This window comes from Loxodonta africana, chromosome 7 (assembly GCF_030014295.1).
Source record: "Loxodonta africana isolate mLoxAfr1 chromosome 7, mLoxAfr1.hap2, whole genome shotgun sequence".
NCBI lineage: Eukaryota > Metazoa > Chordata > Mammalia > Proboscidea > Elephantidae > Loxodonta > Loxodonta africana.
This window is the reverse complement of record NC_087348.1, coordinates 101,641,424-101,653,599: the sequence shown is the minus strand read 5'-3', so window position 1 is coordinate 101,653,599 and position 12,176 is coordinate 101,641,424. Positions and strand designations below refer to the sequence as shown.

The window sequence follows — 12,176 nt, the reverse complement described above, 5'->3', positions numbered from 1 at the left end:
ATGTATCATTCTGCATGATAGACCATATGTTTGGTCACAAAGTAAGTCTCAATAAATTTAAAAAGAGTAAAATCATACAAAGCATCTGTGTGACCACAATGAACTGAAACTAGAGGCTAATAAGAGAAGAAAAACTGGTAAACACACAAATATGTGGAAATCAAACAAAAAAAACACTAATAAAAACCCAATGGGTCAAAAATGTAACCGATGTCTCTGAACAATATGTGTAGAAGTTGTTAAATAGGAACCTAATTTGCTGTGTAAACATTCACCAAAAACACAATAAAATATCATTTAAAAAAAGGCAATGGATGAAGAGAAAAATCAGAAAATACTTAGAAGTGGATGAAAGCACAACATACCAAAACTTACGGGATGCAGTGAAGGCAGGGCTCAGAGAGAAACTTGCAGTGGTAAACATCTACATTAAAGAAGAAAGACTTCATATCATTAAACCTAACTTCAGAACTATAAAAAGAAGAGCAAACAAGGAGGGAAGTAATAAAATCAGAGCAGAGATAAACGTAAGAGCCTAAAGGAGGAAGTAAAGTTATCACTATTTGCAGATGACATGATCTTATACACAGAAAACCCTAAGGAATCCTCCAGAAAACTACTGAAACTAATAGAAGAGTTTGGCAGAGTCTCAGGTTATAAAATAAACATACAAAAATCACTTGGATTCCTCTACATCAACAAAAAGAACACCGAAGAGGAAATAACCAAATCAATACCATTCACAGTAGCCCCCAAGAAGATAAAATACTTAGGAATAAATCTTACCAAGGATGTAAAAGACCTATACAAAGAAAACTACAAAGCTCTACTACAAGAAATTCAAAAGGACATACTTAAGTGGAAAAACATACCTTGCTCATGGATAGGAAGACTTAACATAGTAAAAATGTCTATTCTACCAAAAGCCATCTATACATATAACGCACTTCCGATCCAAATTCCAATGTCATATTTTAAGGGGATAGAGAAACAAATCACCAATTTCATATGGAAGAGAAAGAAGCCCCGGATAAGCAAAGCATTACTGAAAAAGAAAAAGAAAGTGGGAGGCCTCACTCTACCTGATTTCAGAACATATTATACAGCCACAGTAGTCAAAACAGCCTGGTACTGGTACAACAACAGGCACATAGACCAATGGAACAGAATTGAGAACCCAGATATAAATCCATCCACGTATGAGCAGCTGATATTTGACAAAGGACCAGTGTCAGTTCATTGGGGAAAAGATAGTCTTTTTAACAAATGGTGCTGGCATAACTGGATATCCATTTGCAAAAGAATGAAACAGGACCCATACCTCACACCATGCACAAAAACTAACTCCAAGTGGATCAAAGACCTAAACATAAAGACTAAAACGATAAAGATCATGGAAGAAAAAATAGGGACAATGTTAGGAGCCCTAATACAAGGCATAAACAGAATACAAAACATTACCAAAAATGATGAAGAGAAACCCGATAACTGGGAGCTCCTAAAAATCAAACACCTATGCTCATCTAAAGACTTCACCAAAAGAGTAAAAAGACCACCTACAGACTGGGAAAGAATTTTCAGCTATGACATCTCAGACCAGTGCCTGGTCTCCAAAATCTACATGATTCTGTCAAAACTCAACCACAAAAAGACAAACAACCCAATCAAGAAGTGGGCAAAGGATATGAACACACAGTTCACTAAAGAAGATATTCAGGCAGCCAACAGACACATGAGAAAATGCTCTCGATCATTAGCCATTAGAGAAATGCAAATTAAAACTACGATGAGATTCCATCTCACACCAGCAAGGCTGGCATTAATCCAAAAAACACAAAATAATAAATGTTGGAGAGGCTGCGGAGAGATTGGAACTCTTATACACTGCTGGTGGGAATGTAAAATGGTACAACCACTTTGCAAATCTATCTGGCGTTATCTTAAACAGTTAGAGATAGAACTACCATACAACCCAGAAATCCCACTCCTCGGAATATACCCTAGAGAAACAAGAGCCTTCACACAAACAGATATATGCACACCCATGTTTATTGCAGCTCTGTTTACAATAGCAAAAAGCTGGGAGCAACCAAGGTGTCCATCAACGGATGAATGGTTAAATAAATTGTGGTATATTCACACAATGGAATACTACGCATCGATAAAGAACAGTGACGAATCTGTGAAACATTTCATAACATGGAGGAACCTGGAAGGCATTATGCTGAGAGAAACGAGTCAGAGGCAAAAGGACAAATATTGTATAAGACCACTATTATAAGATCTTGAGAAATAGCAAAAACTGAGAAGAACACATACTTTTGTGGTTACGAAGGGGGGAGAGAGGGAGGGAGGGAGAGGGTTTTTTATTGATTAATCAGTAGATAAGAACTGCTTTGGGTGAAGGGAAAGACAACACTCAATACATGGAAGGTCAGCTCAATTGGACTGGATCAAAAGCAAAGAAGTTTCCGGGATAAAATGAATGCTTCAAAGGTCAGCGGAGCAGGGACGGGGGTCTGGGGAACATGGTTTGAGGGTACTTCTAAGTCAATTGGCAAAATAATTCTATTATGAAAACATTCTGCATCCCACTTTGAAATGTGGCATCTGGGGTATTAAATGCTAACAAGCGGCCATCTAAGATGCATCAATTGGTCTCAACCCACCTGGAGCAAAGGAAAATGAAGAACACCAAGGTCACACGACAACTAGGAGCCCAAGAGACAGAAAGGGCCACATGAACCAGAGACCTACATCATCCTGAGACTAGAAGAACTAGTTGGTGCCAGGCCACAACCAATGACTGCCCTGACAGGGAGCACAACAGAGAACTCCTGAGGGAACAGGAGATCAGTGGGACGCAGACCCCATATTCTCATAAAAAGACCATACTTAATGGTCTGACTGAGACTGGAGGAATCCCGGCGGCCATGCTCCCCAGACCTTCTGTCGGCACAGGACAGGAACCATCCCCAAAGACAACTCATCAGACATGAAAAGGACTGGTCAGCAGGTGGGAGAGAGATGCTGATGAAGAGTGAGCCAATTATATCAGATGGACACTTGAGAGTGTGTTGGCAGCTCTTGTCTGGAGGGGGGATGGGAGGATAGAGAGAGAGGGAAGCTGGCAAAATTGTCACGAAAGGAGAGACTGAAAGGCCTGACTCAATAGGGGAAGAGCCGGTGGGAGTACAGAGTAAGATGTATGTAAACTTATATGTGACAGACTGATTGGATTTGTAAACGTTCACTTGAAGCTTAATAAAAGTTAATATAAAAAAAAAAAAAAGTAAGAGCCTAGAAAAATAGAATCAACACAACCTGAAGTCGGTCTTTTGAAAACACAATAAAATCAACAAACTGTTAGATTGACAAAGAAACACAGAGAAGATGCAAATCTCTACCACCAGAAATGAAAGGGAGAACATTACAACCAACCCTAAACCAAAAAATAAATAAACCAAGCCTGCTGACGCTGAGTTGATTCAGACTCAAAGGGATCCTCTAAGACAGAGTAGAACTATCCCATAGGGTTTCCAAGGCTGTAACCTTTACAGAAGCAGACTGCCACATCTTTCTCCTCCGGAATGGCTGGTAGGTTTGAACCACTGACCTTTCAGTTAGCAGCCAAGTGCTTAAGCACTGCTCCACCAAGGCTCCCTACAACCAACGCTACAGAAATAGGAAGGATCCTAACAGATTACTATGAGCAATGTATGCCAACAAATTAGAAACTTAGAGGAAATGGACAACTTCCTAGAAACACATAAACTTCCCACCCGGACTCAGGAAGAAACAGAATCTCAACAGACCCATACCAAGTGAAGACATTGAATCAGTAATCAAAAACCTCCCAATAAAGAAAAGTCCTGCACCAGATGGCTTTACTGGGGAATTCTACCAAACATTTATAGAAGTGACCCCAATCTTCCTTAAACTTTTCCAAAAAATAGAAAGGAAAGCAACACTTCCTAATTCATTCTATGAGGCTAGCATTACCCTGATTTCAAAGCTAGACAAAGACACCACAAGAAAACTATAGCCCAATGCCTTATGAATATAGATATAAAACCCCACAACAAAATATCAGGAAACAAAATCCAAAAGCATACCATGATCAAACAGGATTTATCCCAGGAATCCAAGAGTGGTTCAACATTAGAAAATCAATAAATGTAACACACCACATTGATAAAACAAAGAAGAGGGGGGAACCACATGATCATCTCAGTCAACTCAGAGAAGGCATTTAAACAAAATGCAACACTCTTTCATGATTAAGAACACTCAAAAAGCTACGAATAGACGGGAAATACCTCAGTATGATAAAGGACATTTCTGAAAACCCACAGCTAAATCATACTCAATGGAGAAAGACTGAAGCTTACCCTTTAAGATCAGGAACAAGACAAAGATGCTCATTTTCTCCACTGCTATTCAACATTTTACGGAAAGTCCTAGCGAGAGCAATTAGGCAAGAAAGAGAAATAAAAGGTATCCAAATCAGGAAGGAAGAAGTAAAATGCTCCCTTTCCACTGACGACATGATCCCATATATAGAAATTCCCAAAGAATCCAGAGGAAAGCTACTAGAGCTAATAAATTCAGCAAAGTGGTAAGACACAAGATCAAGACACAATAATAGGTTGGGTTTCTATACACCAGCAATGAGCAATATGAAAAGGAGATTAAGAAAACAATTCCATCTACAATAGCAGCTGAAAGAAAAAATCCCTAAGAATAAATTTGTACAGGGAAGTAAAAGACTTATACACAAAAACTGTAAAACTTTACCAAAATAAATTTTAAAAGATGTAAATAAATAGAAGGATGTTCTGAGTTCATGAATTGGAAGATTTAATATTGTTAAGATGCCAATACTACCCAAAGTGATCTATAGATTCAATGCAATCTCTATCAAAATTCCAACAGCTTTTTATGGAGAAATGGGAAAGCCAATCCTCAAGCTTATGCAGAACAGCAAGGGACCCTGAACAGCCAGAGAAATCTTGAAAAATAAGATCAAAGTGGGAGGACTCACACATCCTTATTTCAAAACACACTGTAAAACTACAATAATCAAAATAGTCTGGTACTGGTATAACAATAGATATATAGATAGATATAATGATAGATCAGTGGAATAGAATTGAGAGTCTAGAAATCCATACATCCCACGGTCAATTTATTTTTGACAAGAATGCAGAAGGAATAAAATCTTCAATAAATGCTGCTGGGACAAGTGGATTTCCACATGCAAAAGAATGAAACTGAACCCAATACCTCATACAAAAATTAACTCAAAATGGATCAAGGACCTAAATGCAAGAACTATAACCATAAAACTCTTAGAAGAAAACATAGCAGTAACACTTTAGGGTCTAGTTTTTGACAATGGATTCTTAGACATGACACCAAAAGCATGAGTAACAAAAAGCAAAATAAATAAACTGGATTTCATTAATATTTAAAACATTTTTATGTATCAAAGGACTTTATAAACAAAGGGACAACCTACAGACTGGGAGAAAATTTTTGGAAACCAAATATCAGATAAGAGTTTAATATCCAGAATATATAAAGAACTACAGGTTAACAATGAAAAAACCAAAACCCCATTAAAAAATAGCCAAAGGACTTGAATAGCCATTTCACCGAAGATATACCAATAGCCAACAAACACATAAAAAGATGCTTAATGTCATTAATCATTAAGTAAATACAAATCAAAATCACAATGAGATACCATGTCACCCCTACTAGGATAGCTATGATCAGAAAAATAGAAAACAGCAAGTGTCAGCAAGCATGTTGAGAAATTAGAAGACTTCATTGCTGGAGGGATTGTGAAATGGTGCAAACATTTTGGTAGACAGTTTGCCAGTTTCTCAAAAAGGTAAACATAGAATTACCATATAACCCAGCAATTCCACCCCTAGGTATGTACCCAAAAGAATTGAAAGCATGAACATAAACAGAAACCTGAGCGCCAATGTTCACTGCTGCACAATTCACAATAACCAAAAAGGTGGAAAAAACCTAAATGTCCATCAACAGAGGAAGGGCTAAACAATGCGGCACATACATACAATAGAATATTACTCAGCCATAAGAGAAATAAAGCTCCGATACATGCTACAACATGGATGAACCTTGAAAACATGCTAAGTGAAATAAATCAGTCAAATATTGTTTATGAGCCCGCTTATATGAAATATCTAGAACAAACAAATTATATAGAGAGATCAAACTTCATTAATGGTTACCAGGAACAGGAGGGAGGGAGAAAGGGGGAGTTATTGTTTAAGGGGCACTATTTTCTGTTAAAGGTGATAGAAAAATTTGGAAATGGATAATGGTGATGGTTGCACAGCATGATGAACATAATTAATGTCACTGAATCATACATGTAAAAAATGTTGAAATGGCAAAGGTTTTGTTACATATATTTTTACAAAAAAAAAAAAAAAAATACTAAAGTTTCCTCCAAAACCCCTACTATTTCCTCTGTCTAAAATATCTGAATTTCTCCCCCTGCCAAAATAAGTATATTATGGAGAATATAAGGCCAGCTTTCTTTGATACCCAAGGAATTCTCAACTTGAAAATTGATCAGTGCCTAGCTCAGAGTAGGCACACATGAAATATTTGTTAAATAAATGAACGAGTCATTATCTGGAACTACAGACAGGCATGGTACAAAGTGGAAAAACTGGGATGTATTTATTACTGATCCAGGATAGGCATTAAAAGCATTTAAGAAATTGTTCATATGACCTTGCTTATGTGAGTTTTCTGCTTTTTCTTAGAAATGATAAGGAATATTAAACTTCTTGATGAGTTGTTTGTCATGATTTGAGCTTCCGTTAACAACTGATCTTCACCACTCAGGAAATGGTTCCTAACTCTGAGTGTTTGCTTTTTTAACAGCTATTGTCCAGGGAGACACCTTAGAAGATATATATACCCAATGCAAGCTTGTTATTGAAGAGCAATCTGGGCCTTTCATCTGGATTCCCTCAAAGGAAAAGTTATAAATTAGCTACTGCACCTCTGACAACAACAGAAGAGCATTTAGAAGAACAAAACATATATAATATACTTCTTGGAGGCTTTTATGTTTTTGTTGCAATTTTATGTTTTTGCAGTCAATGTGAATTTTTATGAATGTACAACACAAACTGTGTGAAGCCATGAAGGAAACAGAGGGGCCAAAGGGTGGGACAGAAAAGACATTGCAGTATGCAGGAAGGCTTTGGTTTGCTCAAAGTGCCAGGTGTAGGGATGAACCTCTGACAGGCTTTCTGCCCAAGAGATGGGCAGCCTCCTCACCCCAGCAGATGTCCAGAGCTGATTTAGCTGCTGAGCCCTCTGTGTTTTTTGCTTTAAAGAAAAGCTGCCAGCACTTGAACCTCACCGACCTTCCCATTACCCACATCTGTAATTGGTACACTTCGAATTTCATAACTATGCACATCCTTTGATTTCTTAACAAGAAAAAAAAAGAAGGAAAAAAGGAGTCCCTTTGGAGGCGGCATAATATCAGGGAAGGATAAGTGTGTAGTTTCTTTGACTGGCATCTGCAAAGACAAGCATTTCATAAAATTCGCAAGAGTATGGAGGACTGACCTTTCTAAGAGGAGGGGCCTCCACCTGGGATTAGCTTTATGATGTTGATTATCTATTTTGCCATTTATAAACTGAAAGAAGGCACTAAAGATGAGAATAATTTATACAATAAAAATATATTAAATGTATAGAAATGAATTTCTATAGGTTAAAAAAAGTTTTGTGAAATATTTTATAAAGACTAATTAACCGAAAGACTAAACGTAAGCACTCTCAGCAGATGATCAAATTCAAGACCTGAAAGTTGCACTGTCCCTTTTGTTGCCAACGATCCATTAAGAGCACCCGAGTTCTTTCCAAAGTCTAACAAAGACCTCCCTCACTATCCTCCCATGACCTCCCTTCCACACTAGAGATACACTCTCATGGAGCACATTCTTTAATGAGTTGCCTCATGGATATTTTTGGAAGATCTTTGGTTAATACATTTTTAAGCTGATGGCTTTTCAGAAACAAACTCATACAAATATTAAAGGAAGTTTTTGCTTTTATTAAACAACCTGGGCCTGCTGTGCAAATAGTTGAATGACTTGTTCCTAGTTACTTACATTTCTTGAAGGATCTTTTAGTATTTTTGGCCAACAATGAGTAATTAGCATTGCTATTTTTTTGCATCACAGAGTAATTGAAGGTTATGTTAACAGCCAGAGATGGTATACAGCCATAGGGGGATCTGTCCCAAGATACACTATTTTCTTTTTGAGGAAGAGAGAGAAGAGACATATCTGGTTGCGGGGTGAGGGGTGCAGACTTTTGTTTCTGTGTGCAGGGCAAAGAGAGAGAACTGCAAGCAAAAACAAATACTTTGAGCTCAACCAATTGAACTGCCTTTCTTGGGGGCTGCACCTGGACCAAGTTTAAGTTTTTAACAATTACAATAATGATAACTGAAAAAAGAAACCTCCTAAAGCCTATAAACTGAACCAGAATAGTTAGTTCCACACTTCAAAGCTGATATCTGCATTGCTTTTGCCCAAGGTGTTTAGGGAGAGATACTTCAGTGATCTCAATAACCACTCAACTCTGGGTTCTATGCATGCCCAGACTAAGCCCCATCGCCTTATTTCTGGGGTACATCCAGACCTGGCAGGAATTCTGCCACACTGTGCAGCAAACCAGCATGTAGGCTGGAGTGGGAGAGCAAGAGACAGAGCCATCAGTAGTGATGGGGCTTCTTCAAGTAAGACCATCAGAGCTCAGATTGAGGGTCTCTTTCCGAAAACAAGGATTGTTCATCTTACACTAAATACTGTCTGCCTGGCTGCAGTCACCAAAACATCCCCCAAAATGCTAAATCATGCATCTACCTATAGTTTTGAGGCTGCCTTTGCCAATGGAAGGGCTAGCGATGCATTTTTCCTCAGATGAAAGTTGTTTCTGGAAACTTCCTCACAGTGCTCAAAATATTAAAGATGTTTCCATGTCTGCAATTTGCCAGTTTCAGGTCAAGGCCTACTTTCATCAATATTGCTCCCAGAAGTTTTCTGCCACCAGAATGCCATCCCTGATTCCAGCTCTTATTTTTTGGCCACCATGATAACTTCTTTGGTTTCTCAACTGAGCATGCAACCATTTATTTAAAGGACTATCATTAATGAGTAGATGTTTTTGCGGGTCGTGTGATGTGTTTTCCATTTAATAGTATTGCCGTGGCTGAGTACAATCAAATTGAACCACCAACCCTTGGTTTTGTAGTAATATAATTATTTATTTTCCTAGTGTAGATGCTTCCAGATTAGAATTGGCATTTGCACTGATTTTTTTATGTAGATTTATATAAATATATATATACATATATATTTGCTTGAAGAATCACCAAGCAAATTGGTGAGAGGGTCTTTTTCCTATAGAATTTACACCTCCATTTGTTGTGTTGTCTTGCGCTTCCCAATGTTGAGGTCTCTATGGCTCCAATGAATTGGTGTATTTTGCAACAAATCTGACAACTTGTATGGAAATGGCATGAAAGTTACCCAGATTACATCTGGTGCATATGCACTTGGAGCCTGGGGCCAGACTGGTGCTAACATTGCAAACTTTGTCCAGAGCTCTCTCCAATCTGAAGGCTTGCTGGGGGCGCAATGTCACCTTCACATGCTGAGCCCTTTCAGAAAAGTGCCAGATCGTGTCACTGGTGCTATTTTTCATGCTCTGGTACAATGTGTAGCACCATGGGGGTCTCAGCTTTACCAAAATCAAAATCCCATATGTCAGCTAATGGCAAGGACACTTGTTTTTTGCTCTCCTCCTGCAGGATTTGTTGGTCATTGCTTTGCAGGTCTTTTCTCCAGCCCCAAGTTTGTGGCTGGCTAGAACTGCTTAGTGAGCCCATCTTTACAAAGCCGCACTCGGGTGCCTCTGTGAGCTGTCTTAGATTCTACTGCCAGCCCTTCAGGACTCTGAGCCAGTGAAAAGCCCTCCGCCCTCCTGGCTCACACCGCTGTCATTTTTCTCATTCTTTCCCTCTGCTCTCCCCCTTGTATTTCTTATTCTATCCATCTTTTCTATATTCAGTCCATCTTTTTTTGTATCTCTCCTTTCATCTTTTCTTCCTCTCTTTCTGGTTTGCTTTCTCCTATAGTCCTTCTTTAGTCTCCCCTTTATGCCTTCTCTCTCTTTATTCATGTTCTCTCCTTTAGTCTCCTTTTTTCTCCTTCCTTTCTCTTCATCTCAGATCTCAGATCATCTTTCCATACCCCACTTCTTAATTTTTTATGTCCTATAAGGGCTCCTGGCTGATTCAGACAGCAAGTCCATAAACTGGACTACTGACACATATACTTTGGGTCGCTGTTTCACCTACTCAGCCCAGAATGCAAAGCTGAGCGTGAGGTCTGATCTGGAGCCAGCTCCAGCACCCCTCACTGAGCCAGCCTGCACCACTGCCCTAGCAGTGATGTGCATTGCTCTGGGTCCTGCTGGCACCTGGGTGCCTCTGCCTGAATGCTGGTCCAGAGTGAGCCCACTCCCAACACCTATCTCGTGGCTCTGAGGACACTTCCTTTGAATAAAGGCAGACACTGGCTCCAACAATTATCCTGACAGCAAACTTCTTCCTTCTCATTGAAGCCATGCCATTGCCTTGGTTTGGAGAGAGACATTTCCCCCATTCATAAGCTTTCCTTTTCCCATCTTCATGTGAAGCCCCCTCTGCTTTTCGGCTGGTGACTGCTCTGGTGAGATCAAATGGACTCGCTGGTGAAATACCATCTCTTTTTTCCTGTCTTGGTCCTTCCTAAATTCCTACAAAAATATCTACGCAAAGAACTCAGGCTAGTCACTATGTTTATCATAAGAATTTGTCACTCCTAGGGGAAAATTTTTTTTTAAAAAAAAAAAAAGGGCAATTCCCTTAAAGCATGTGGAGTGCCTCCTGTGACAATTGATTTGACAGGGAACTCCCTACAAAATTCTGTGGATATATATTTCACTCGTGTGTATGTATGGTATATATGGCATGTATATCATGTATACACATGTTACGTTAGGTATGAATGAATGTGGATGGAAACCCACACACACACTCCAGTCTGTAAATATCCTTCCTCAATGAAACCTGTGCTTAGGAAAGCATTTCTTGTACAGCTGTGCAGTTTCTTGTAGCAGCTGAAGACAAGCCAAGACAGGTGGACAATTTAGACAAAGATCATCTAAAAGCTAGAGTACAGTATCTCCCTAGCAACTCATGAGGACAGACAACCAAATGGCAAGGCTGACTCCCAACAGGATGGCAAACTTTTCTTCTCTCCTTTCTGAATTTGTGTTTCCTAAGTGTGTCTTAACTTCTGAGTGCACCAGGCTGTACCCGTTAGATCCTTTAAATATAACAATTTTGTGCTTCTCTCTGACAGGATGTTTCTCAATAGAGCTGTAGTGCAGGATGGGAGGGAGGGGGATATACTCCTTGTCTGGGCTGGAGTTTACTGAGACACTGCACAGCTTACACTCCTGTTAAGTGTAAATATTCAACACTTCCATTCCATTTGTGTAAAAAATAAAGCACACACAATTATAAAATCAAGATGTATATTTCATACTCAGTGTGTCTGTGCATATTTATTGCGTTTCCAGTTGTCAGCAGTGACTCCACTGTAAAAATGCTGGATAGAGTGTTTATACACATCATGGTTTTATTATCAGATATTAATATTAAAACATTTTTATACTTTATAGCAAGTGGTTTTCTCCCAAAGCATAATTTGTCTTATTTCATTAAAAAAAAAAAATCATTTCTATTTTTATCACATTTGCCTAGGTTCAGAGCTAAAATGCAATTAGGGTAGGTTTGCTCTGAGAAATGTTGGCACTGCTGAAAGAAACTGAAAATGATGCCTTTGCATATTTCTAAATATTTGGTTATTATCTCACCTGTTTTAATCAGGATTTTGCCAAAAGTGAATACAGCTAACAATGTACCGATGGATATGTTTTTAAGGACCCTCACATCTATGTGCGGAAAAACAAAATTTCAGTGCCAACATTGTTAGATTCCAAAATATAGAAAAATGATTTTTTTTTTTCTTATCTGAAAATTACGACACAAA

General features: G+C 38.7%; 1 protein-coding gene across 1 annotated transcript in view; it reads left to right on the top strand.

Moving 5' to 3' along the window:
* Window positions 1-9,340, top strand: part of DLG2 (discs large MAGUK scaffold protein 2) — a 272,353-nt gene extending 263,013 nt beyond the window's left edge. The window contains exon 11 of the mRNA XM_023558518.2: window positions 6,934-9,340. Within this exon, the coding sequence (XP_023414286.1) occupies window positions 6,934-7,040 (107 nt within the window). The 3' untranslated portion in view covers window positions 7,041-9,340. The remainder of the gene's footprint in view (window positions 1-6,933) is intronic.
* The last annotated feature ends 2,836 nt before the right edge of the window (window positions 9,341-12,176 follow it).